General features: G+C 50.1%; 1 protein-coding gene across 1 annotated transcript in view; it reads left to right on the top strand.

The window, feature by feature from the left end:
- Positions 1-24,700, top strand: part of MCRS1 (microspherule protein 1) — a 119,465-nt gene that overhangs the window by 15,213 nt on the left and 79,552 nt on the right. The window contains 6 exon segments of the mRNA XM_029594682.1: positions 12,353-12,509; positions 12,597-12,735; positions 19,383-19,511; positions 19,514-19,546; positions 19,767-19,832; positions 19,834-19,892. Of these exon segments, the coding sequence (XP_029450542.1) occupies positions 12,353-12,509; positions 12,597-12,735; positions 19,383-19,511; positions 19,514-19,546; positions 19,767-19,832; positions 19,834-19,892 (583 nt within the window).

Below are 24,700 nucleotides of genomic sequence, written 5' to 3'. Positions count from 1 at the left end.
CGGGTTCTCAGCTCCATGACTTCGACCCTGGAGCTGGTGCCCTTGGCCTTTGCTCATATGCGTCCTTTACAGTCAGCATTGCTTTGGTGTTGGAATCCAGTCTCCGAACAGTTTCATTTACTTCTCCCTCTTATGGATACGGCGCGCTCCAGTCACCACGGACGCCAGCCTCTCCGGTTGGGGAGTAGTTTGCCCGAGGAAGTCTGTGCAGGGACAGTAGTCCCAGGAAGAATCTGTGGTCGATCAACCATCTGGAAACCAGGGCAGTGTGGTTAGCGTTGCAAGCATTCCACCCTCTCCTCCAGGGGAAGTCGGTCAGAATTCTTTCCACAATGCGACCACGGTGGCTTATATCAATCGCCAAGGGGGAACCAAGAACCAGCCAGTGGCCACAGAAGCCTGGCAGCTGATCAGCTGGGCAGAGAACCATTTAGTACATATTGCAGTGAATCGCACAGCAGGGAGTCGACAACGTTCAGGTGGGCTTTCTCAGTCTGCACCGCCTCGATCCCGGGGGATGGGAGCTCGCAGATGAAGCTTTCCAGCTCATATGAGACACGTGGGGCATACCCCACGTGGATCTCATGGCAACAATTCAGAACGCCAAGGCTCCGTGCTTCTTCGGTCACCGCAGAGAAACAAGAACAGAAGGGGTAGATGCCCTGGCTGACCACCGTGTTGCTGTACGTCTTCCCTTCTTGGCCGCTGATAGGCAAAATGCTCAGGAGAGTGGAGCTACACCCAGCAGAAGTCATCCTCTTAGCTCCAGAGTGGCCGAGACAGCCTTGGTTTGCAGACCTGGTCAATCCTGCAGTGGCGGTCCCCTGTGGTTGCCATTGCTCCCGGACCCTCTCCATCAAGGGCCCGTGTGTTTGGAAGAGGTTGATCCTTGTCTAGCAGCATGGCTTTTGAGAGGTATTCGAACGCTGTGGTGGCAACACTTCTCTGGTCACGCAAGACATCCACCAACCTCGCATATGTGCGCATGTGGAGAATCTTTGAATCTTGGTGCGTGGACCGGGTGATTATTCCTACTCTGTCTTCGGTGTCGGATATTTTAGGTTTCTTACAATCCGGACTCGCCAAGGGCTTATTGTGTAGTTCCCTGAGGGTTCAGGTGGCAGCTCTTTGTTGTTTGCGTGGTTCCATTCAAGGCATGGCGTTGGCTGCTCACCCCGATGTAGCTCGTTTCCTAAAGGGGTCAAAGCATTTAAGTCCCCCGATCAGGCACTCTTGTCCTTCTTGGAATCTGAACTTGGTTCTCTCAGCTCTGTGTACGGCACTCTTTGAGCCTCTGAAAACAGCTACAGTAAAGGATCTCACATTAAAGGTGATTTTCCTTATCGCTATCACATCTGCTCGCAGGGTATCGGAGCTCCAAGCTCTATCCTGTAGGGAGCAGTTTCTGAGAATTTTGGATTCTGGTGTGTCTTTGCGGACGGTTCCTTTCCTTTCTTCTGAAGATGGTGTCTGCTTCTCACGTGAATCAGTCAGTGGAGCTTCCATCGTTTCCCATTTTGGACCGGTCAGACCTAATGTCTAAAGACTTACGGAAACTGGATGTTCAGGCGTTGTTGTGTTATCTGGAAGTTACTAACTCGTTTCATATGACGGACCATCTTTTTGTGCTGTGGGCTGGTCCGAAACAAGGAAATATGGCATCTAAAGCTACGATTTTGCGCTGGTTGAAAGAGGTTATAGGCTCGGCATATTTGCTGTGTGGTAAGCCTGTACCGTTTTGATCTTTGGGCTCATTCTACCCGTTCACAGGCAACTTATTGGGCGGAGTGTCAAATGGTCTCACAGCAGGATATCTGCAGGGAGGCAACTTGGAAGTCTTTACATACCTTTGCTAGACGCTTCAGACTGGATGTTCAGGCACGGGGGTGAAGGAGGCTTTGGTGAAGCAGTACTTAGAGTGGGCCTCTCCAGATCCCATCCCAGGTAAGGAAGCTCTGGTACATCCCAGGTGTCTGGACTGATCCGGGTACGTACAGGGAAAGGAAAATTAGTTTCTTACCTGATAATTATCGTTCCTGTAGTACCACGGATCCGTCCAGTGTCCCGCCCGGGGAACACATGGAAGTAAGGGAGAGTCTGCTCAGTTATTGATTGATTTGTTTTCAGATCTGCAGAAATTGGATTGACTGTCCTCAAGTGGTTGTACAGATTCAGTTCCTAGAAGGTTTAAGTGACCTGGTTATTGTACATAGCTATGGTGGTTTTTTTGAGAGCCATTCTGCTTTGACATTGAGTAATACTGCCGGACTGTAGGTAGCACCATCCTATATAAGGCGGAGTTTTGTTTTGAAAACTTCTGTCTCCATCTGCTAGGGCAGAGCTTTCCAAACTTTTCATGTTGGTGACACACTTTTTAGACAAACATAATTTCGGGACACAGTAATTAGTCTACAAGCAAACCGGAGGTTAAAGGTTAAATGAATGAAATGTATTTCGACAATTTATGTATGTTTCCTTAAATATATACATAATAAAATGTTTCACGACACAACATATCTTGTGAAAACCTTTCGTTTATATTAAAAATATATAATATTCCAAGATTAATGTTGTTGTTATAATTTATGAGTAACAATAATAAAACAAAGTTATTGTGTTATTCAGTTTACCTCTTTAATGAGATATATGAGCTTGATGGGATGAACACAGCTTTTGAATATTTGGTGTTAATAAAAAAAAGTCCAAAGGGTCTTCTGCATAATTTTAAAAAGCTGGCCAGTTTCACACTATATAATTATTTGATAGCCTCATTCAACTAATTCTATATGGCTATGAGAGTGAAATCTGGAATTTATAGGAAGGGACAGAATGTCAATATAAATCCTGCACCTCCAGTTCTGTAACTCTGTGCATCCACTGAAATTCCCCCAAACAATGGAGCTTGGATGTTTCCCTTACAGCTCATCATACTAAAAGATATTTTCAAATGCTGGTGTCACCTCACAGTAACAGCAGTACAAACACCTTCCACTGCCAGGCACATTGTGAACTAAAATAAAACCTCGCAAAAAAGACACTCAAAATCTATACTGCAATCCCATTGTAACATAACAGTAATAACACCAAGGACTCAAACAACAATAACTCTACCTGTGAAAAAGCAAGGGTAAATATTACACTGGGTCCTAGGATACCAATACACCACCTACTGAGGAAACAAAACAAACCCGATTGCTATAGATCCCTATGCTAGCAGAATCTCTCATCATGGTCACACACACAGAGCAGAGACAGACCCTCACCAAATACAAAATAAAGGAGCACAAATTAGACAAAAACTGAAATGGAAACTCCAAGAAGCCAGACTCTGTGTATTAACAATGGAAAAACAGAACCACCATTCCTCATAAAACAAATAAAATCAAGAAACATAAAGCATCAGTTATAATAGTAAAACCATACTAATAAAAGAATATTTTAAAACTACTGATAAATAGAATTTCTGTTAATTAAAATCATATACATTTTTTACAATTTCCCAGAGGTTATCCTCTCTCACACAGACTCACATGTCCATTCTCTCTCACACATACACATTCATGCTCTTATACCCACCATAACCTCTCGCTCTCGCTCTCACAGACACTGACACACTCTCAGGCTCTAAGACACTCTCTCCCCCTCCACACACACCCCACACACAAACTCTTACTCCCCTGGATTTTCTCATACACACTCTCTCTGGCTCCCTCACATACACACAAACACACACACCCAGGCAAGTTCCCAATCATTCTCACACCACTCCCTCACCATCCCCCAGGCAGGCACCCATCCATTCACACACATACACCCCCAGGCAGGCACCCATTCATACACATGCACACACTAAAGGCAGACCCCCTCTCTTTCTTTTGCCAGCAACCTCAGAGCCTCTCTCATTCCTCTGCTGCCACTGATGCTGCATGGCTATTGGGGAGGCGCTGATTGCTGCTATTGGCACTGAAGCCCATTCTGCTGCCGCCTCTGTGCAGGCCCCGTGGGTTTCCACTTCCTCCATGTTTATCTCGTACATTGTGAGATCCGCATAGAGAAAGTGCTACTCTTGACATTAACAAAGATTACATGTGCCAATCAGTAAAAAGTAATTTATTTCTTTTTTTTTTTTTTACCTTTGCAGTCTGATCTTAGTTTTCTAATCGGTTGGTCCCAGGCTTTTTTGTTCCACCTCCCCTTTCTTATTTTTTTGCCAATTCATTTCATATTGTCTTTTTTTCTATTTCTTTTCTCTCCATCTATCTTCTTCCCTCAAACATACAGTCAGGTTCTCATTCTCACATGCTTTCTCTCTCTCTCACACACACACAGGCTCTCACTCTCACATGCTCTCTCTCTCTCATACAATCATTCATACACAGTCTCTCTCTTGCACATGCTGTCTGACTCTCACACACCCAGGCTCTCTCTCTCCCACATGCTGTCTTGCTCATGCACAGGCTCTAACTGTCACATGCTGTCTCTCTCTCACACACACAGGCTCTCACATGCTGTCTCTGCAAACATTGAGGTCCTCACTCCCACACCCAATCTCTCAACTCACACAGGCACCCAATCTCTCAACTCGCCTCATACACGCACACAATCTCTCAATTCAGCTCATTCAGGCACCCAATCTCTCAACTCAGCTAATACACGCACTCTACGGGCCCTCAGCCTCTCTCTTACCTCTGGGCCTCCTCTTCACGGGTCGCTGCAGGATCGGCTCTGCAGCGGCCCTGATCTTCTCGGGCCGATCCGCGGTGGGGGCCCTGCTACCGGGCCTCTTCTCGCCCGCTGCAACAATGCGGCTCCTCTTCTGCACGCGGCTGCTTCATCTCCTTCCTGCCCGTGCGGCTCCGGCAACATTTTTCTTCCGGGGCCGCGAGGGCAGGAAGGAGGCGGAGTACCTGCACGTTTAGACGTGCCCTTTTTCTTCGGGCCGTGGTGACGTGAACTCACCACGGCCTTACCAATCTTCCTGCTGTGTGTCTGCAGCACACAGCACAACGATTCTTCACTGCTTAGCCGCCAGTGGGATGAGCTCCACCGGCGGCCGCATTGGCTCCCACTTGCAGGTGTGTCACGTGCACCGGGCTTGCGCGACACACCGGCACACCTCAGGTGACACACTAAAGTGTCGCGACACACACTTTGGAAAGCTCTGTGCTAGGGGGAAGGGGGCAAAACCCAGGAGTCTGGACTGATGCGTGGTACTACAGGAATGAAAGTTATCAGGTAAGAAACTAATTTTCCTTTTCCTTCCGCCCCCTCCCTCCGCTCAGTGCCCTGCCCAGTTTTCTCCATGATCCCCTCCCCCAGCTTAATGCTTTGACCAGTTTGCTCCCTGCTCCATGCCCTGTCTTCAGATCAATGCTCTGCCCAGTTTGCTCTCTGCCCCCTTCATTTCAATTCTCTTTCAGGTTACCTTTTCCAGCTCCAAACAGGATAACACCTCTGCCCTCTCTTCTGCTCAAAGCAAAGCTGCTGCTGTGCTGCCCTCCTGCTTGCTGCAACCCCCCCTCCCCTCCCCAGTCCCATGCAGGCTGACAAGACACCCAGTGCAGCTTCCTTCTGACCAGCTCCTTTCCGCCTCAAAGCTTCTGTTGCTGCTGCTCTTGCCTTGTTTCCAGCCAGCCTCTGTGCAGATAAGTTGTGCAGCCCCTGCCAGTTCTAGCCATTGGCTGCCTATGAGGTCAGTTGGGTCAGGTGGACCGGCCCTTGGTGCAGAGCAGCAGGAAGGTACTGAAATTAAACAAAAAAAAAAAAAAAAGTGGCAGTCGCTGTCAGTTCCCCTCCTCACTGCCTTGTCTTGCTGCCAGCTCCGCTGCAGCTCAGATATGTTGGCATAGCATGCTTCCTCCCCCCATCCCCCAGGCCCGAATCCATTGGGGACTGTAACCAAGTCACCTACCAGCTGATCTAGCACGGCCCCCTTAGTATGCTGTCACATGCAATTGCACACTCTGTTGCGCTGGGCCTGCCTCAGGGATCTTACTATAAAGGAGGCAGTATAGGAAAATTGGTTCTTACCTGCTAATTTTCGTTTTTGTAGTACCACAGATCAGTCCAGACTCCTGGGTTCTGCCTCCCTTCCAGCAGATGGAGACAGTGAAAGTTTTGCAGGCACCGCCTCTTAACCCCGTGTGTCACCTGCATGTCCTTAGTATTACTCAGTACTAAGCAGAAATAAGAAACCGAAGCTTATAACCTACTCTAAAGTTAACCATAACGAGCAGGGGAAAAGAATAACAATCAAACTTCAATCAAATGTAATTGACCGGAAAACAGCTTGTGCCATTCTTCAGAAGTATGCCGTATGAAAGGAAAAAGATAGATCGAGTGGACTCACCATGTACTTTCTACCTCTCCTGGGCGGGACTTTGGACTTATCTGTGGTACTACAGGAACAAGAATTAGCAGATAAGAACCAATTTTCCTTTCCTTGTACGTACCCAGATCAGTCTAGACTCCTGGGATGTACCCAAGCTTCCCTAACCGGGATAGTCCCGCTCGAATGATGCTCTCACCGAAATTGCCGACGTCCTGAGCCTGGACGTCCAACCAGTAGTGTCTGGCAAAGGTATGTAAAGACTTACAAGTAGCCGCCCTGCAAATCTCTTGCAGCAACACCAGCTGACATTCTGCCCAGGAAGCCTCCTGGGAATGGGTAGAATGCGCCCTTAACCCCTCCAGGACAGGACAACCGCAGGATATATATGGACGCAATAGCTTCCTTCAACCACCACACAATAGTAGCTTTGGATGCTTTCTGACACTTCTTGGCTCCACTCTATAACACAAACAGGTGGTCAATAGCCTAAAGCTGTTAGTAACCTCCAAATAATGCAATAAGGCTCCCCTAACATCGAGTCGCCTTAAGTCCTTAGCATGAGGCGAACCAGCTTCCAGATCCTGAAAAGTGGGAAGTTCAACCGACTGATTCAGATGAAAAGCCGACACGACTTTTGGTAAAAAGGAAAGAACCATCCGTAACGAAACCCTTGAGTCAGAAATTCGCAGGAAAGACACCCTGCAGGATAGGGCTTGAAGTTCTGAAACCCTTCTAGCGTAACAAATAGCCACCAGGAAGACCACTTTCAAAGTGAGATCCTTTATGGTAGCCCTTTTAAGAGGCTCAAAAGGCGAGGCGCACATGCTTTTGAGGACTAGATTGAGGGTTCCGGAAGGGCATACCTTAGGAACGGGGGAGCGCAAATGCTTCACTCCCTGGAGAAAATTCACCACATCCGGATGCAGCACTAGGGATAATCTATTGACCTTGCCTAGTAAACAGTCCAGAGCCGAGTCCTGAACCTTCAAGGAATTGACACAGGCCCGTTTTCAGATCCTTCTGTAAAAAAAACCCAGAATCTGCGCCTCCGATGCCCTCTGAGGGTCAATACCCTGCACAACTCGCCAAGACTCAAAAACCTTCCAAACTCTGTCATAGGCCAAGGAAGTAGAGGGCTTGTGAGCCCTCAGTAGAGTAGAAATCACATCCTCCGGATATCCCTTCTTTCTCAGCTTCTTCCTTTCAAAAGCCAAGCCGCTAGAAAAAGCGATCTGTTTGATCCGAAAATATAGGACCCTATTGCAGGAGGTTCTGCAGATGGCCCAGTCTCAGAGGACCGTCAATTGCCAGATTGACCAAATTTGCAAACCATGGCCTTCTCGGCCACTCAAGAGCCACAAGGATCATGCGCCCTGGGTGAATCTCTATTCTGCGCAGCATCTTGCCCACTAGAGGCCATGAAGGGAAATCATAGAGTAGAACTTTGTGAGGCTAGGGCAGAACCAGAGCATTGACGCCTTCTGCTCTATATTCTCTTCTGCGACTGGAGAAGCATGGCACCTTGGCATTCTTCCATGTCGCCATCAGGTCCACGTGAGGTCTGCCCCACCTGTGCGAGATGAGAAGCATCGCTTTTTCCGATAGCTCCCATTCTCCTGGATCCAAGTGTTGACGGCTGAGAAAATCTGATTGAATGTTGTCTGAGCCTGCTATATGCGATGCCACTATCCAAGTCAGATGCAGTTCTGCCCATTTTATCAGCATCTCCACTTCTAGAGCAACCGCTTTGCTCTTGGTCCCTCCCTGGTGGTTGATGTAGGCCACTGTCGTGGAATTGTCCAATAGGACTCTGACAACATGGTTGCACATGAGTGGAAGAAAAATGCAGGAGCATCAACCGAACCACCCTCGTCTCCAGACAATTGATGGACCAGGAAGCTTCCTCCGTCGACCACAGTCCCTGCACTGATTGGAACTTGCACACAGCACCTCAGCTGGAAAGACTGGCATCGGTAGTCACGACTATCCACTGAGAAACCTCAAGATCCACCCCATGGATCAAATGGTCCCGGCAAAGCAGACTCCGTAAGTGGAAGGGAAAGATGGAACTGCTCCGACCTGGGATCCCAATGGGAAAGATGAGCTCTCTGAAGCAGTCTCATATGTGCAAATGCCCACGGGACCAATTCCAGGGTTGAGGCCGTGGAACAAAGGACCTGCAAGTAGTCCCAGACCTTGGGAATCTGAATCTCCAAGAGCCTGTGGATTTGTGCCCTTAACTTCGAAATACGCTCCTCCATGAGAGAGACTTTTCCTACATGGGTATCAAACCTCATGCTCAAGAATTCCAGGACCTAGAGGGCAAAAGATGGCTCTTGGCTAGATACACTGCCTGAGGTCCTTAGGCTAGGTGGTGAAACACCACATCCACTGCTTGATGGCAAAGAGCTTCCGACTTTGCTTGGATGAGCCAATCGTTCAAATACGAGTGAAATAGTATGCCCTGTCTTCTGAGTGCTGTCTCTAACACCATCATGACCTTGGTGAAGGTCCTCAGAGCTGTGGCAAGACCAAAAGGTAAAGCGCAAAACTGAAAATGCTCCCCAAGGATCATGAATCTGAGATACTTTTGATGATCCTGGTGGATGCTGATGTGTAAATACACCTCTGTGAGGTCCAGAGATGCCATAAATTCCCCACTTCATACAGCCACTATTACCGACCTCAGAGTTTCCATCCAGAAACTGGGTACCTTGAGGGTCACGTTCACTTTCTTGTAAGTCCAGGATGGGGCGAAAAGTCCCTTCCTTTTTGGGCACCACGAAGTAAATTGAATAACGCGCCGTCCCTCGCTCTTCCAGGGGGATATGCACAATGGCTCCCAGCATCATTAGTCTTTGGATGATCTGGCGAATGATTGATTGATTTATTTAAGGCTTTTTTATACCGATAACTGTTTGCACATTGTATCGGTTTACATGGAACAGGTGAATAAATAATGAAAGATAAACATTTACAAGTAACAATTGTAACATTCAGGTAATAGGAAATGGACTATGATCAAATTAGTAAGTATTAATCATTTCTAACTAGGGGAGAAATAACAAAACGCAATTGATAACCTTCTTTGCCTTTGCCATACAGGGAGAGACCATAAACAGGTTTCAGAATTTGCTCAGCCTCTCAATCACACACAGAACCCACCAGTCCGACCTGATTTTGACCCACTTCTCATGTTAAAAAAAAAAAAAAAAAAAAGGGCCAACTGACCCCCGATGATTGGTTGGAGTGGAAGAGTGGGCCAGCCATTCCTCATTGTGAGGATTTGGGCCCGCTTGGCCCTTGGCCTGAGCCCTCACAAGTGGTCCAATGGCTCCGAAAGGACTGGTTGGTTCCAGGATTGAGACCTCCCTGAGGTTTGCCTTTGACTTGCCCCCAGAGCTCTGCTCTGACGGAAGCGTTTCTGGTTCCAGAATAGAGAGCGAACTGGCTGAAAACCTTTGGATACTTTCGGCCTGTCCTTTGGGCAACTTGTGCACCTTGTCGCCTAGGTGCTTGATTAACTGCTCCAGGTCTTTGCCGAAAAGCTACTTTCCTTTAAAGGGGAGAGCTTCCAGCTGCACCTTTGAAGAAACATCAGCCGACCAATTGCACAGCCATGAGAGCCTCCTGGCTGAGACCACGGACACCATGGTCCTCAAGGATGTGCGGATAAGATCGTACAGGACATCAGCCCTATAGGCAACCGCTGCTTCCAAATGTTCCGCCTGTTCCGACTCTTTGGGCGACAGATCCTTGGCACTTTGTAACAGCTGCACCATCGCAAGCTAGCTTGCAGCATGATGCTGCTGCAAACTGTCACCCGGATGCCAAAGGAGGACACCTCAAAAATCTTTTTGAGATATACTTCAAGCTTTTGGTCTTGTAAATCATTCAGTGCCGCTGTGCCAGCTACTGGAATAGTAGTCCTCTTCGTGACTGCAGAAACAGAGAGCTCCAGAGTATCCTCGGGTAATGGATATAGCTTATCCATGGCTCTGACATTCAGACCAGTCTCCGGAGTGTCCCATCTTATGGAAAGGCAAGATAGCCGGTCCTGTCAGGCCAGCCATGATAGGATCCACCATATCATGGTCCTTCTCTTCCTGCGGGACCACAATTTCCAATTCTGCAAGGACATGAGGAATGAGAGGGCCCAGTTCCTCCCTCTGAAAATGGTGAACCACCTTGGAGTTGTCGCCTTTCCTGAATCCTCTTGCTGGGGGCCCGAAGGTGGGGGGAGGCCTCTGGAGGATCATTAGGGCCCAAACCCTGATCCAAGTCATCTGAAGACAAAACATCCACAGAAAGGTGCCATCCAGGTGGCCACTGAAGGCTCTGCCCCCTTCCACCTTTTTTTTTAAATAGAGGGGCCACCTAAAGGCCTGTGTCTAAAAGGGCAAGATCGTTTGGCCCCCTGGGCCAAAAAGGCCTGATGCATCAGTAAAATAAATTCAGGGGAGAATTCCGGATAATGATGGTCATCCCCCCACCAGGGGATCTAAGTCCTCCTTGTGCCCATCCATGCCCCTCCTCCCGGGGCTCTCATGGGCTAGAATCTGCCAGGAACAGTGGTGGTGTGAGATCCCCCCCCCCCCCCCCCCCTGCTGCCCATTGTTCCCAGGTATCTAAGATGACTGCCGTTCCCGTGCTGACCGAACATGAAGGACCGCGCTGCTGCAAATTGTCTACTGGTGCTCCCTTTGATGAACCCTCCCCTCCAGAGAGACAGTGGGAGCAAAGGCCAGATCGCGACAGTCGCATATGAGACTCCCCACAGGCTGTGCACTGGCTGGAACGCGGCATGGTGAGCAGCTCTGTAGTCGCGCAGCCCGCACTGGCACCCTCTTAGCCACGAGGCATCCCGGGAAAGAGCCTGTCTACCTTGTGCGCAATGCCCCTGAAGAGGGGAAAATGCAATTGGGTCACTGTGATCTAATGTCCAATGTCAAGCATCTGATTCTTTTTCTTAGTAAAAAAAAAAAAACAACTTTAAACGGTGCAGCATACTTCTCTGAGAGAGGCAAGGGCATTCCTGTCAATGGTGTTGAAGAGGGAGGGAGCCAGACCACTGGCTGTCACCACCCAGCGCAGAGACCTAAGCAAATTTGGGGTTCCCAACTCCCTGTTCATTATCACCTGCTACCAGGCGCAATGGTCCCACCAGGACCTGCCACCTCCTGTGAGGCACTGCTTCCCAAAAACCAAAAGGAAAAATTCTTTCTCTTTTGATCAGGTACAGAACAGCAGGTTTTGCACCACCTCCATCTGCTGAAGACAGAGAAATACTGAGGAGATGCAAGTGGCATACCGGGTTAAGAGGCGATGCCTGCAAAACTTTCTCTGTCTCTATCTGCTGGAAGGGAGGCAAAACTCAGGAATCTGGACTGAACTGGGTACGTATAGGGAAATGTAAGTATATCTCGTGTTTCTTCATTGTGGATTTCCTGAAAACCCAACTGGGGGATCCCCGAGGATGGGTATGGGAACAACTGTTCAAGATATTAGTAATGCACCGAGGCGCCTTGCAAGAGCTCAAGAGGTCTCTCAGTGTAGCAGTTTCCTTGTACAATCACACCCTTCTTTAGCTCAGGTATTATATAGACTTAAATAGACTGCCTTTGCATATGTATGACACTGCAAAGGAGTGTCTGATTGGGTACATGTTGTCAATGATTGGTCTATCTGTCTATATGCATGGTCTAATGGCAGAACAACTTGCCTGATGTGACTGAAAATTAGAATGGTGCTTCCCTTCTAAATGTCGTTGGGGAGTCCTGAGTTTGGTTCAGACTGGCCCATTTTAGGGAACTGAACCCTAAGTACACCTACATGTTACGCAATACATAATTTTCCATCTTGTTCCTTGGAAAAATAGTTTGTAAAAAAGTTAAATAAAAAACCAAAACCAACTGCCTGTGATAACTGGCTTTATCTAGACTACTTCAAAAGTGTATGGAGTGAGTCTCCTACTTTCTCTGTGGCTGCAGCTGGGTGATGCGACTGTGGTGCTTATTGCAGGATATGAGAGAATTCTGTATATGTCTCCTGGCCCAGGTGATTTGCTAATGGCCTCGGGTACTGCTAGCAGGTCAGAGGATGAGGAGTCATTGGCAGGCCAGAAAAGGAGCATGTCGCAGATATCTGGAGTCATCCCCAAACGCCGGAGCTCATCCAGGTAACATGATGAGCCTTGGAGAGGAAGGGGGCTTGCTGTTTATCTATCTCTCATAATTCTGATGTTCCCTATTCTGCCACTCTCCAGGTTTATCAAGAGGAAGAAATTTGATGATGAGTTGGTTGAGAGCAGTCTTGCTAAGTCTTGCAGCCGAGCTAAAGGCCCGACTGGGGTGGAGCCAGGACGCTGCTCAGGGAGTGAACCCTCATCTAGTGAGAAGAAGAAAGTAAGCCTGGGAACTCAAGTGTGGGGCTCTAGTAGCTGTCTTTCCTAAGGACACCAGAGCTACAGAGAATACTCTATCATTTTGGTCACCCTTTTCTGTACCTATGATAAAGGGGATGGAACAGCTCCCCTATGAGGAAAGACTAAAGAGGTTAAGACTGTTCAGTTTGGAGAAGAGACGGCTGAGGTGGGATATGATGGAGGTCTACAAAATCATGAAAGGACCAGGAAGGCTAAATGTGAATCAGTTATTTACTTTTCAGATAATACAAGGTCTAGGGGCATGCCATGAAGTTAGCAAACAAATAGAAGAAAATTCTTTTTAATTCAATGCATAATTAAGCTCTGGAATTTGTTGCCATAGGATGTGGTTAAGGCACTTAGCTTATCTGTGTTTAAAAAAGGTTTGAACAAGTTTCTGGAGGAGACGTCCATAAACTGCTGTTAGTCAAGCTGACTTAGGAAATAGCCACTGCTTATTACCAGGTACTTGAGGCCTGGATTGGCCACTGTTGGAAACAGGATGCTGGGCTTGATGGACCCTTGGTCTGACCCAGTATGGCAACTTATGTACTTACAGGATTCCAGGTAACACACACAGCATTGCATGTACGTACCAGGATCAGTCCAGACTGTGGGTTATGTCCCCCGTCCAGCAGATGGAGTGAGACAAGAACTTCTGAGGGTGCTACCATATAGGATAGCATACCAACTATCCCTCTTCAGTATCTTTCTGACTCCAGCAGATGGCAGGGGAACATCGGTTCCCCAGCACACTGTTTTTAGTGTATTTCTTCTCATCCTTTGGTTCTTTTACTGTGTTTTGAGGCATCATTATCTAGAGAGAGCCAAAGGATTCTGGCTCTCCACTGAGCTCTTGCCAACAGACCTCTTTCTCCTCTGTTTTCACTTTGGCTCTGTTTCTTCTGCCTTTCTACCTGTCTTAGGTAGCTAGCCGGGGTAAGTTGTTGTTATTTTTAATTTCAGAGCTCTTTACCATCGCGCCGCTGGGGTTTGTAAGTTGGAGGATTCAACCTCTTCCCACCCGCGGCCCCGTGACGCTCATTTCCCCGGGGCCGCCGCCAGCTGGGAGATCACATTCCCTGGCGGGTAATCTGTGGAACTGGGTCGGTGGGGTGATAGGAGCGGCCTCTCCGGGTCCTGGAGCAGAAATTTGCGGCGCCGCCAAGGTTTTATTTCCCCGCGATTCCCCCCCCCCCGTGACATGCAGATAGCATCGGCATTGTACCGCGTGTGGGCGTCCGGCTATCCCGGGAGGGGGTTTGCACTGCCTGCCTCCCCGGCGGGGAGGGCAGCTTGCAGTCGACAGCTGCTTCGGAACTGCGCGGTCAGGACCGACCTGGCGGACAGCGGCAGGCTCCGATCCCGCTGAGCGCGGGAACGGTGGCCATCTTGAATCAGCACACGATGGACTCTGGCTCCTCGGTGGAAGAAGCGGAGGCCCCGTTTTCGATTTTTCCACCGTCCCTGGCTCCTGTACCACCTTTGGATCCGTTGCCTCAGCCGGGGGACTCCTCATCCAGACTCCCACCAGGCTCACCAGCTTTTACTCTGGATTTTGTATTTATGCATAATGCATACTTGGCCAGGATGTTACCAGCCTCTGGATCTCACCCCAGGCCCCCCCCCCCCCCCCAGCTTTCGCGAGCAGATCCTCTTCCTGGGGGAGCCCCTCAGGACGCAATCCAAGCAGGGGGGGGGCTACGGGCGCAGCCCAGGGTCTACCTGGACTGCTGATGGGGTACCCCCCCGGGGATGGAGGGGACCCGATTCCAGACTCTGCCATGGACGATCCCCTCCTCGCGGCTCAGATGGAAGGGGATGATCCTCGGGTCCCTCGATTGCGCCCCCCCCCCCCCCCCCCCGGAACCTCCTGGGCCTGAACCTCTGGTGAAGAAGGAGGATCCAGTGCTGGCAGGGCTCCGTCCGCCAGCGAGGGCTTTTCTTACCCATCCCACGTTCCTCCAGTTGTTTATCCAGGGAATGGGACTCGTCCGAGGCAACCCTCAAGGTTAGTAGAGCCATGGATAAGCTATACCCGCTCCCTGAGGATTTTCTGGAGATACTCAAGGTCCCAACTATTGATTCCGCAGTCTCGGCGGTCACCAAATGCACCACCATACCGGTCACAGGGGGCACAGCGCTGAGGACTTTCAGGACAGGAAGCTAGAGGTATACCTCAAGAGAGTGTTTGAAGTCTCGACGCTGGGTGTTCAGGTGGCCATCTGCAGTTCACTGGCGCAACGAGCAGGTCTCCGCTGGGTGCAACAGCTTCTCACCTCTCAGGATCTGCCACCTGAGGAGACACGTCAGGCAGACAGGTTGGAGGCCGTAATTGCCTATGGGGCGGATGATCTTCTGCTGGTCCTGACCAGGTCGATGGTGGCAGCGGTGTCGGCCCGACGTCTGCTTTGGATCCAGAACTGGTTGGCAAACTCCTCCTCCAAGACTCGTCTGGTATCCCTTCCCTTTAAGGACAAGTTCCTCTTCGGTGAGGGTCTGGATCAGATCATTAAGTCTCCTCGTGGAAAATGCGGTGCATAGGCTGCCGGAGGATCGGCCGCGAACCACAAGATCTTTCAGTTTCTCCAGTAGTCTATTTCGTAATCAACGCTGTTTCCGCACCACGAGACAACAGACTCCATGGACGCCCTCGTCCCGCTCTCATTCCTGGACCCGGCCATTTTGAGGGTGCAGGTCTGCCAAGGAAGGGGATGGCCCACAGGACGTCCTCCACGTCTCCTCAATGATGTCAGGCCGACCCACTCCGCGATCTCCAGGATAGGGGGCCGGATGTCCCTCTTCTATGAGGAGTGGGTCCGGATCACGTCAGATCAGTGGGTCCTAGATATCCTAAAGCACGGCTATGCATTGGACTTGCTTGGGTCCCAAGGGACAGGTTCCTCTTTTCCCCCTGTGGGTCACCCCAAAAGCAGATCATAGTACGCCAGATACTAGACCATCTCCTCGCGCTGGGGGCAATTGTCCCGGTGCCTCCTTCAGAAGTGGGCCGGGGTCACTATTTCATTTATTTCGTGGTCCTCAAGAAAGAGGGCACCTTCTGCTCAATACTGGACCTCAAATCTGTGAACAAGGCCCTCAAGGTCCTGCACTTCAGGATGGAGACCCTGCGCTCGGTTATCGCGGCAGTCCACCAAGGGGAGTTCCTGGCCTCTCTGGACCTTACGGAGGCGTATCTGCACATCCCAATCTTCAAGGCACATCAACGATTCCTACGGTTCAAGATCTTAAGACAAAATGCTTAAGACAAAATGCTTAAGACAAAATGCTTAAGACAACATGCTTAAGACAACATGCTTAAGACAAAATGCTTATAGTCGTTCTACAATTCTTCTCCTTTCATATCCAAGTTATTTTTCCATGTTTTTTGTAACTTTCTCACATCCAAAATATTGTTATAATATTTGTTAAGTTTCATACTATATTTGTTCTTGTATTGGGAAATGTTCTTTACTTTGTTACTCTCTGCCTTTACTCACATTGTTAATTGTAAACCGGGTTGATGTGATTCCTATCATGAAACTCGGTATAATAAAAATAACAAATTAAATAAATAAATAAATAAATAAACATTTTCAATTCCAGGCCCTCCTGTTTGGTCTGACAACGGCCCCACGCATCTTTACAAAGGTCATGGTGGTGATGGTGGCTGCCCTCCATCGGGAGCGAATCTTAGTTCACCCCTACCTGGACGTCTGGCTCATTCGAGTGAAATCCTTGAGTCGGGGTTACCGGGCAGTCGACAGTGGTACAACTCCTCCAGTCCCTCGGCTGGATCGTCAACTACGCCAAGAGCAATCTTACTCCATCCCAGTCGTTGGACTTCCTGGGGGCGCGATTCAACACGGCGGAAGGAAAGGTCTTCCTGCGGCCGGATCGGGCCCAGGCGTTACGGGTCCAGATCCAATGCTTCTCTGGGCTCTCTTTGCCCACATCCTGGGATTATCTTCAGGTCCTGGGTTCCATGGCGGTCCACTATCGATCTGGTACCTTGGGCTTTCGCGCACATGCGTCCGCTGCAGAGAGCATTGCTCTCCCGCTGGAAGCCAGTGTCGCGAGGACTTCAGGCCATCCCTCCTGCTCCCACGGCCGGTTGGGGACAGCTTTCTCTGGTGGCTGGACCCCTCTCCACTTGGCTCAGGGTATGCCTCTGGACATCCCGGAATGGATAATAGTCACCACAGATGCCAGCCTCTCCGTTGGGGAGCAGTCTGTCAGACGAGGTCCCTGCAGGGACAGTGGACGAAATCTCAAGCACGGTGGCCGATCAACCGCTTGGAGACCAGAGCGGTCCGACTAGCGTTGAAGGATTTCCTTCCTCTCGTTCGCCATCGGGCGGTCAGGATACTCTCTGACAATGCGACCACGGTGGCGTACATAAATCACCTGGGAGGCACAAGAAGTCGTCACGTCTTGCTGGAAAAGGACAAGCTCATGCAGTTGGCGGAACTCCACCTGGCTTGGTTGGTGGCCTCACACATCGCAGGAGTGGACAACATTCAAGCAGACTTCCTAAGCCGTCAACATCTCGATCCGGGAGAGTGGGAGCTCTCCGAGGAAGGCGATGTGCCTGCTGATACAACTTTGGGGGACCCCCCACTTGGATCTCATGGCGACACAGCCCGCAACACAAAGGCTCCTCTGTTTTCAGCCGCAGAAGAGAACGTGGCGCGGAGGGGATAGATGCCCTAGTTCTGCCGTGGCTACTAGTGGGAAAGGTACTACGGAGGATCGAGCACCACCACGGTGCTGTAATCCTGATGGCCCCGCTGGCCCTGGTTCGCGGACCTACTCAACCTGGCGGTGGACAGACCCCTACGCCTCGGTCATCTTCCACAACTGCTACGTCAAGGTCCAATATTTTTCGACAAGGCAGATCGCTTCTGTCTTGTGGCTTGGCTTTTGAGAGGTGCAAACTGAGAGATGCCGTGGTTATCCGGAGGCGGTGATCTCGACCCTCCTCCAAGCACGAAAGAACTCCACCTCAGTTGCCTATGTCTGGGTCTGGAAGGTTTTCGAGTCATGGTGCATGACACATTCAGCACAGCCAGGACACGCTTTCCGTGTCTCAGGTTCTCTTTCCTGCAAGCGGGCTTGGAGAAAGGTCTAGGCCTACAATTCTCTGCGGGGTACAGGTGGCAGCTCTAGGGGCCTTGCTTCGCCGAGGGGAGGAAATTCCGCTATCGTCTCACCCTGGATGTCGTCCGGTTCCCTCAAGGGAGGTAAAGCATTTGAAGCCACCACTCCAAGCTCCTTGTCCTCCTTGGAGACTTAACTTGGTACTCCGGACCCTGGGCGGACCACTCTTCGAACCGCTACGTGCCACTTCTCTCAAGGACCTCACTCTCAAGACTGTTTTCCTCATGGCCATTTGCTTGGCCCGACAGGTCTCCGAGCTGCAGGCGCTCTCCTGCAGGGAAACCGTATCTTACGATTCACCGACACGGGGTTTATCTTGCGCACGGTGCCCTCATTTCTGCCCAAGGTGGTCTCTACTTTCCATCTGAATCAAACAGTAGAGCTTCCTTCCTTCTCATCGGTCGACCCTCTGGATCTCCGCAGGCTCGATGCCAAACATTGCCTGATGCGTTACCTGGAGGTTACCAGTGACTTCCATCTCTCGGACTACCTGTTTGTCTTTTGGTCGGGCCCCAAGAAGGGGTCCAAGGCTTCTAAGGCGACGATTGCCCGCTGGCTGAAGGCGATTGCGGCTTGTACATTGGCGCAGGGAAACAACCTTCCATTGGCATCAGAGCCCACTCTCTCCGCTCACAAGTGACATCCTGGGCGGAGAGTCATTCCATCTACGCTCAGGAGAAGTTATAGACACATGTTTTTGTTTGATTCCTCATGCTCTTTCTCTCTTTCGTTATGGCTTTGATAGTCTATTTACTGAAGAGGGATAGTTGGTATGCTGTCCTATATGGTAGCACCCTCAGAAGTTCTTGTCTGACTCCATCTGCTGGACGGGGGACATAACCCACTGTCTGGACTGATCCTTGGTACTACAGGAACGAAAATTAGCAGGTAAGGAATAATTTTTCTTATATTGAGGATATGAGGCATTTTGCTTTGTAACACTGCGACACTGCTGGTGGGGAAAGGATTCTCCCAGTTCCCTCCCTCCCCCCCCCCCCCCCCCCCAAAAAAAATGTTAGTGTGCACCCATTTCATAAGGGAGTTGCCCTCTACTCTATCTTTTCTCTCTTTTTTTTTTTTTTTTTCACTTACTTAGTACACTGTCTTCCTCTTAGAAGGCCCAGTATTGTGGCTAGGAATGGGGATTGGAATTAGTGCTTCCTGAGCTAACTCTATAGGGAAAATCTGACAAGCTGGAACCAAAGTCAGTAACTGTGTTACTCTTAGTACAAGGAAAGTAGTGTCCTGAGGTCAGAAAGTATCAGGTTGGGGAGGAGCAACAGTTTATAAAATAGGCCTAGTGTAGGGCCAAGAGATCTGAAATAGTATTTTGTTTTAGTGAACAATTTTGTTAATGGCTGCCTGTGCTGAATGTCCCTGTTGGAAGTTATCCTTTGCTATATACGTTGGGAGTTCTGAAGTGCCATGTTGTGCCACAAATCTACCTAACTCTTTCTCTGATTTTAGCAGGTCTCTAAATCTGTCTCTGCCCCTGTTACTTGCCTCCCCCACTCCCAGTCCAGTACCACCAAACGCATGAAGAAGAGCAAGCAGCCCCTGCAGGTGACCAAGGATCTGGGGCGTTGGGAAACCTGCAAGATGATCTGTTGCTGATCAACGCAGTGCTGCAGGTATAGCATCATGTTAGCAAGAACAGAACTTGGCTCTGCTGCTGGCTTATTGTGTACTGTGGCTGTTAATCAGGCTGTGGGAATCTAAGCTCTCAGAGTTCATATAGCATGATTAGCCACTTAGCTGAGCTCCTGACAAACAGATTATGATACCATATGTCTTCCTTACTTCATCAGGCTGCGTTAACCATTTCTGTGTTTTGTGTGTTTTCATTGTCAGACAAACGACTTAATGGCTGTTCATTTGGGCATGAAATTCAGCTGCCGCTTCTCTCTGCGTGAGGTTGCAGGAGCGTTGGTACGCATTGCTGTATGATCCATCATTTCCAATGTGAGTAATAAGCAGGTGGTGGAGTTGCACACCTTTTCCTGAACGTTTCCCAAGGCCTAGTGGTCTCTGCCCAGAGTCATAATTTCCTGAAAAATCTATAGAACAATAGCTGTGTTAGGTTGGTGTAGCAAAAAATAAGGTGCCACCTGACTCCTGTCATTTTTACTTTCCTAAAAGAAATGCAAAGGGTGCTGATTCTATGCTGGGTAGTTTGAAATGGATACTTTGTATCTGGAGTTTTCAGTGGTAACTGGCACCCCACATGTTAAGGGGAGCAGTTGCCCATGTGTGTAGGTTGTCCTTCAGAGCTGCAGGCAAAGTAGCTCTTGGAAAGAGCCTCCATCTGTCTTCTCTCTCTCTCTCTTCCCTGCTGCCTATCAGACTCTCCTTCCTTCTTATCCCTACTACTTCTCTCTTCCACCTTCTTGCTTGTCTGTGTTTAATCTTTCTGCCTGTCCATCTCTTGTTCCTGATTAAACTGGAGGCCAGGCAAATGGTTTCCCTTTCCCACACTGTTCTGCAATCCTTCGGCTAATAGGCCTGTAGTAAATCCAGGGAAAGAATCTTCCTCTGCTCACCATTTTAAAATAAAACGTAAATTGTTGTGAACCAGTAAATCTGAGCAGAAATTGATTTATAATCTTTTCTTTCCCTGTATGTACCCGGATCAGTCCAGACTGCTGAGTTTTGCCTCTCTTCAGTATTTCTCTGTCTCCAGCAGATGGAAGTTTTGCAAAACCTGTGGTCTAGAACTTAGAAAAAAAAAGTGGGATAAGAGTTTTTTTTTACTTTCTTTCTCCTTGGCAAGATCAGGCAGGACAACAAGATAATCCTCCCAGGAGGTTGGCAGGTCCTGGTGGGACCATCCCCCCTGGTAGCAGGTACCCAGAGCTGGGGTTGGATACCTGCCTGCACCTCATTCCGTGAGACACTAGGGATGATACCGGGTGTTCTGTAACCTACCCAGACTCAGTCCAGAAAAGTGGTTGTGTATCCCTACCAGCGTGGAGTCAGAGAACAATTAGAACTTTGGGCAATGCTACATAATGAGTGTCACCTGCAGTCCCTCAATATTTCTCTGACTCCAGCAGGTGGTAGGGTGCAATCTCTCCTACAGTCTTAGCGTTGCAGCTGGCCCGTTGGAAGCCAGAATTGCGTATGGAGCAGATGCACTATCGACCTCGTTCGTATATCGGACTCGGTCCATGGTGTCTGTGGTGGCAGCTCGTTAACCTTCTCTGGTTACGGGAATTGGCAGGGGACTCTCCTCAAAATCCCAACCTTTGTAACCTCCCTTCAGGGCAAGCTTCTCTTTGGGAGAAGTTGGATCAGTTGGTCAAGCTCCTCGGGGAGTCCAAGGGCAATAGGTTGCCAGAGGATAGAAGAGCGACCAAGAAAGTTTTCCCCCCTCGGGCTCATTTTCGGGACTTCTCGCCGTTTTTAATCTGGCAAGATATTCCGCTCTGGCGGGTCCTAAGTCGACACCGGGTCACCAACAGTCCTTTCGCGGTGGCCACCACTCCGGAGGGACTCTGGACACCTCGGGGGCGGGTAGCAGTAAACCCTCTCAATGAAGCCACGAGCAACCCATTCCGTCATAGAAGCTATCTGAGGCAGATTATCTGGCTTTTACGCGGAATGGGCAAGAATAACCTCGGATCGCTGGGTCTTGGAGGTGATCAGGGACGGTTACGCCCTGGAGTTTGTGCGTTCAGTCCGGGAAGTGTTCGTGGAGTCCTGTGTGCTCTCTCGCGCCAAACGTGAGGCAGTACAGGATACCCTGCAGCAGCTGCTCGACCTCGGAGCCATTGTCCCGGTGCCGGAAGCACAGCAGGGACGGGGACGGTACTCAATTTACTTTTTGGTCCAAAAAAAGGAGGGCACTTTTCGTCCCATCCTCGATCTGCAGAAACTCAACCGTTGTCTCAGGGTCCCTCGTTTTCGTATGGAAACCCTACGGACTGTGATGGCGGCAGTTTGAAAGGGAGAGTTCTAGCGTCCCTGGATCTCACGGAGGCGTATCTTCATATTCCGATCCGGATGAATCATCAGCGGTTCCTGCGCTTGAAGGTCTTGAGCCAGCACTTCCTGTTTCGAGCCCTTCTGTTTGGCCTCGCCACAGCTCCTCGGACTTTCACCAAGGTTATAGTGGTGGTAGCGGCTTTCCTTCGCAAGGAGAGTACTCTGGTCCATCCTTACCCTGGACGACTGGTTGATTCGCGAGCCAAGTCTCGGGAGGATTGCATACAGCCCGTCCACACGGTGATGGTCACCTTACAGTCACTCGGGTGAGCAGAAAAGTCATTTGGAACCCACCCAGAAGCTGATTTACTTGGGAACGCGATTCGATACTTTACAAGGCAAGGTGTTTCTGGTGGAGGATCGTCTACGTAAGTTGCAAGAACAGATTCACGCTCTCCTGCAGAGTGAGCAGCCCACAGTGTGGCATCATCTGCAAGTCCTGGGCTCCATGGCTTTCCACCTTGGATTTGGTGCCCGGGCATTCGCTCACTTGCGACCATTACAATGTGCGCTCTTGTCGCGCTGGAGTACGGTTGTCGGAACAGTCCATCCTCCCAATGCCGCTACTTACCGAGTCCAGACTCAGTCTGTCGTGGTGGCTGTTGCAACGGACAATCTGGAACGGGGGAGTGGACTTGGATCCTCCGGATGGATAATAATATCCACCGATGCCAGTCTGTCCGGCTGGGGAGCAGTGTGTGCAGACAGAACCGCCCAAGAGCTTTGGTCTCCAGAGGGGTCCTGGTCCATCAATCGGGCTCGAGATGAGAGCCATACGGCTGGCCTTACAGGCGTTTCTCCCCTAGATACGGAACAGCATGGTTCACGTGTTCTCCGACAATGCGAAGACGGTAGCTTACATCAACCGCCAAGGGGGCACAAGACGTCCTGCGGTTGCGCCCGAGGCGCACCTCCTGTTCGCCTGGGCCGAGCGCCATCTCCAGGGAATTGCAGCTTCTCACGTCGTGGGAGTGGAAAACGTGCAGGCCGATTTTTCTCAGCAGACAACTCTATCCCGGGGAATGGGAACTGTCTCGCGACGCGTGGAACCTCATTTGCGCCCGGTGGAGTGTGCTGCAGTTGGATCTGATGGCAACCAGGGCGAACGCGAAGACGGACAGATTTTTCAGCCGTCGGCAAGAGCAGGGCTCGGTGGGTCTCGACGCGCTGGTGTGTTTCTGGCCTACTGGAATTCTTCTGTGCGCCTTTCCTCCGTGGCCCCTCATCGGTCGACTTCTTCGTCGCATCGAACACCATCCCGGCAGGGTGGTTCTGGTGGCACCAGAGTGGCCGCGTCACCCGTGGTTTGCGGATCTGATTCACCTGGCCCTAGAGGGTCCCTTGCAACTCTCTCATCTACCGCATCTTCTCAGTCAGGGGCCCATATTTTCGGATCGGGAGGATCACTTCTCTCTCGCGCCCTGGATTTTGAGAGGTGATGTTTACACTTGAAGGGTATTCCGAGCAGGGTTATTCCACGCTCCTACAGGCTCGCCGTCCAGCCACGTCTATGGCTTATGTTCGTGTTTGGAAACTTTGAGGCATGGTGTCTCCAACGTTCCTGCAATCTGTTGACTGTGGACGTCATCTGGGTGCTTGAATTTTTGCAGCAAGGACTTGCTAGGGGGTTAGCGTTAATTCCCTTCGGGTTCAGGTGGCAGCGTTGGGCGTCTTGCGGAGTCGGTTGAATGGTGTGTCTCTAGCTGTCCATCTGGATATTGCTCGCCTGTCCGGCCTTTATTTTCTTATTGGAGTTTGAATCTAGTTCTCCGGGCGCTGTGCGAAGCCCCCTTTGAACCTCTGCACAGGGCTCGTTGAAGGATCTGACTTTAAAAACAGTGTTTTTTGGTGGCTATTTGTTCAGGCCCGCCGGATTTCGGAATTGCAGGCATTGTCGTGCCACGATCCCTTTCTTCGGATTTATGACGATAGAATTTCCCTGTGCACGGGTTCCCTCGTTCCTTCCCAAAGTGGTTTCGGCCTTCCATTGTCAATCAGGGCGGTGGATCTTCCCGGTTTTACGCACTGGGCTCGGGATTCCTCTCAGGGCAGGGACCTTCATCTATTGGATGTCCGGCGTATTTTTGCTGCGCTACCTGGAGGTTACTAATAACTTCCCAACGTTCGGATCACTTGTTTCTCCTGTTTGGGGGGCACAAACAGGGTGAAAAGGCGTCTAAGGCGATCATCTCTCATTGGATTAAGGAAGCCATCGGCTCCGCCTACATTTCCCAAGTGCCGTTGGGTCTCAGAGCACACTCAACCAGGGCACAAGCGATCTCTTGGGCGGAGTGTCAACTCCTATCCCCTCAGGAGATTTGTAGGGGGGCAGTGTGGTCGTCTTTACACACTTTCACTAAACATTATCGCTTGAACGTTAAAGCTGATGGTGAATCGTCCTTTGGTGAGAGTGTATTGCATGCGGGTCTTTTGAGTTCCCGCCCAGTGTAGGGTGGCTTGGGTACATCCCACTTTTCTGGACTGATCTGGGTATGTTCAGGAAATGAAAATTTGGTTCTTGCCTGCTAATTTTCATTCCTGTAATACCACAGATCAGTCCAGAGGCCCACCCCTTTCTTCAGATACCGAAAGACTGCATTGCCTTACGACTTGCTGTTTTTTTTTTTTTAATTACGGAGCTCCGTGTTGACAGACTTACTCGATGGAGCAGTTTCTGAGTCTGTTTGAGGCCGCAGGTTGTCGTTTTTTTTTGCTTGGGTTTCAACCTCGGCCGCTAGTTAGTTCTGTTAGTGTGGGCTTGGGGACAGGCCAATACTGAGGGACTGCAGGTGGCACTCTCG

The sequence above is a fragment of the Rhinatrema bivittatum genome, chromosome 3, assembly GCF_901001135.1.
Source record: "Rhinatrema bivittatum chromosome 3, aRhiBiv1.1, whole genome shotgun sequence".
In the NCBI taxonomy this organism is placed as follows: Eukaryota; Metazoa; Chordata; class Amphibia; order Gymnophiona; family Rhinatrematidae; genus Rhinatrema; species Rhinatrema bivittatum.
Note: the sequence above shows the minus strand (reverse complement) of the source record. Positions and strands in the feature narration are given on the sequence as shown.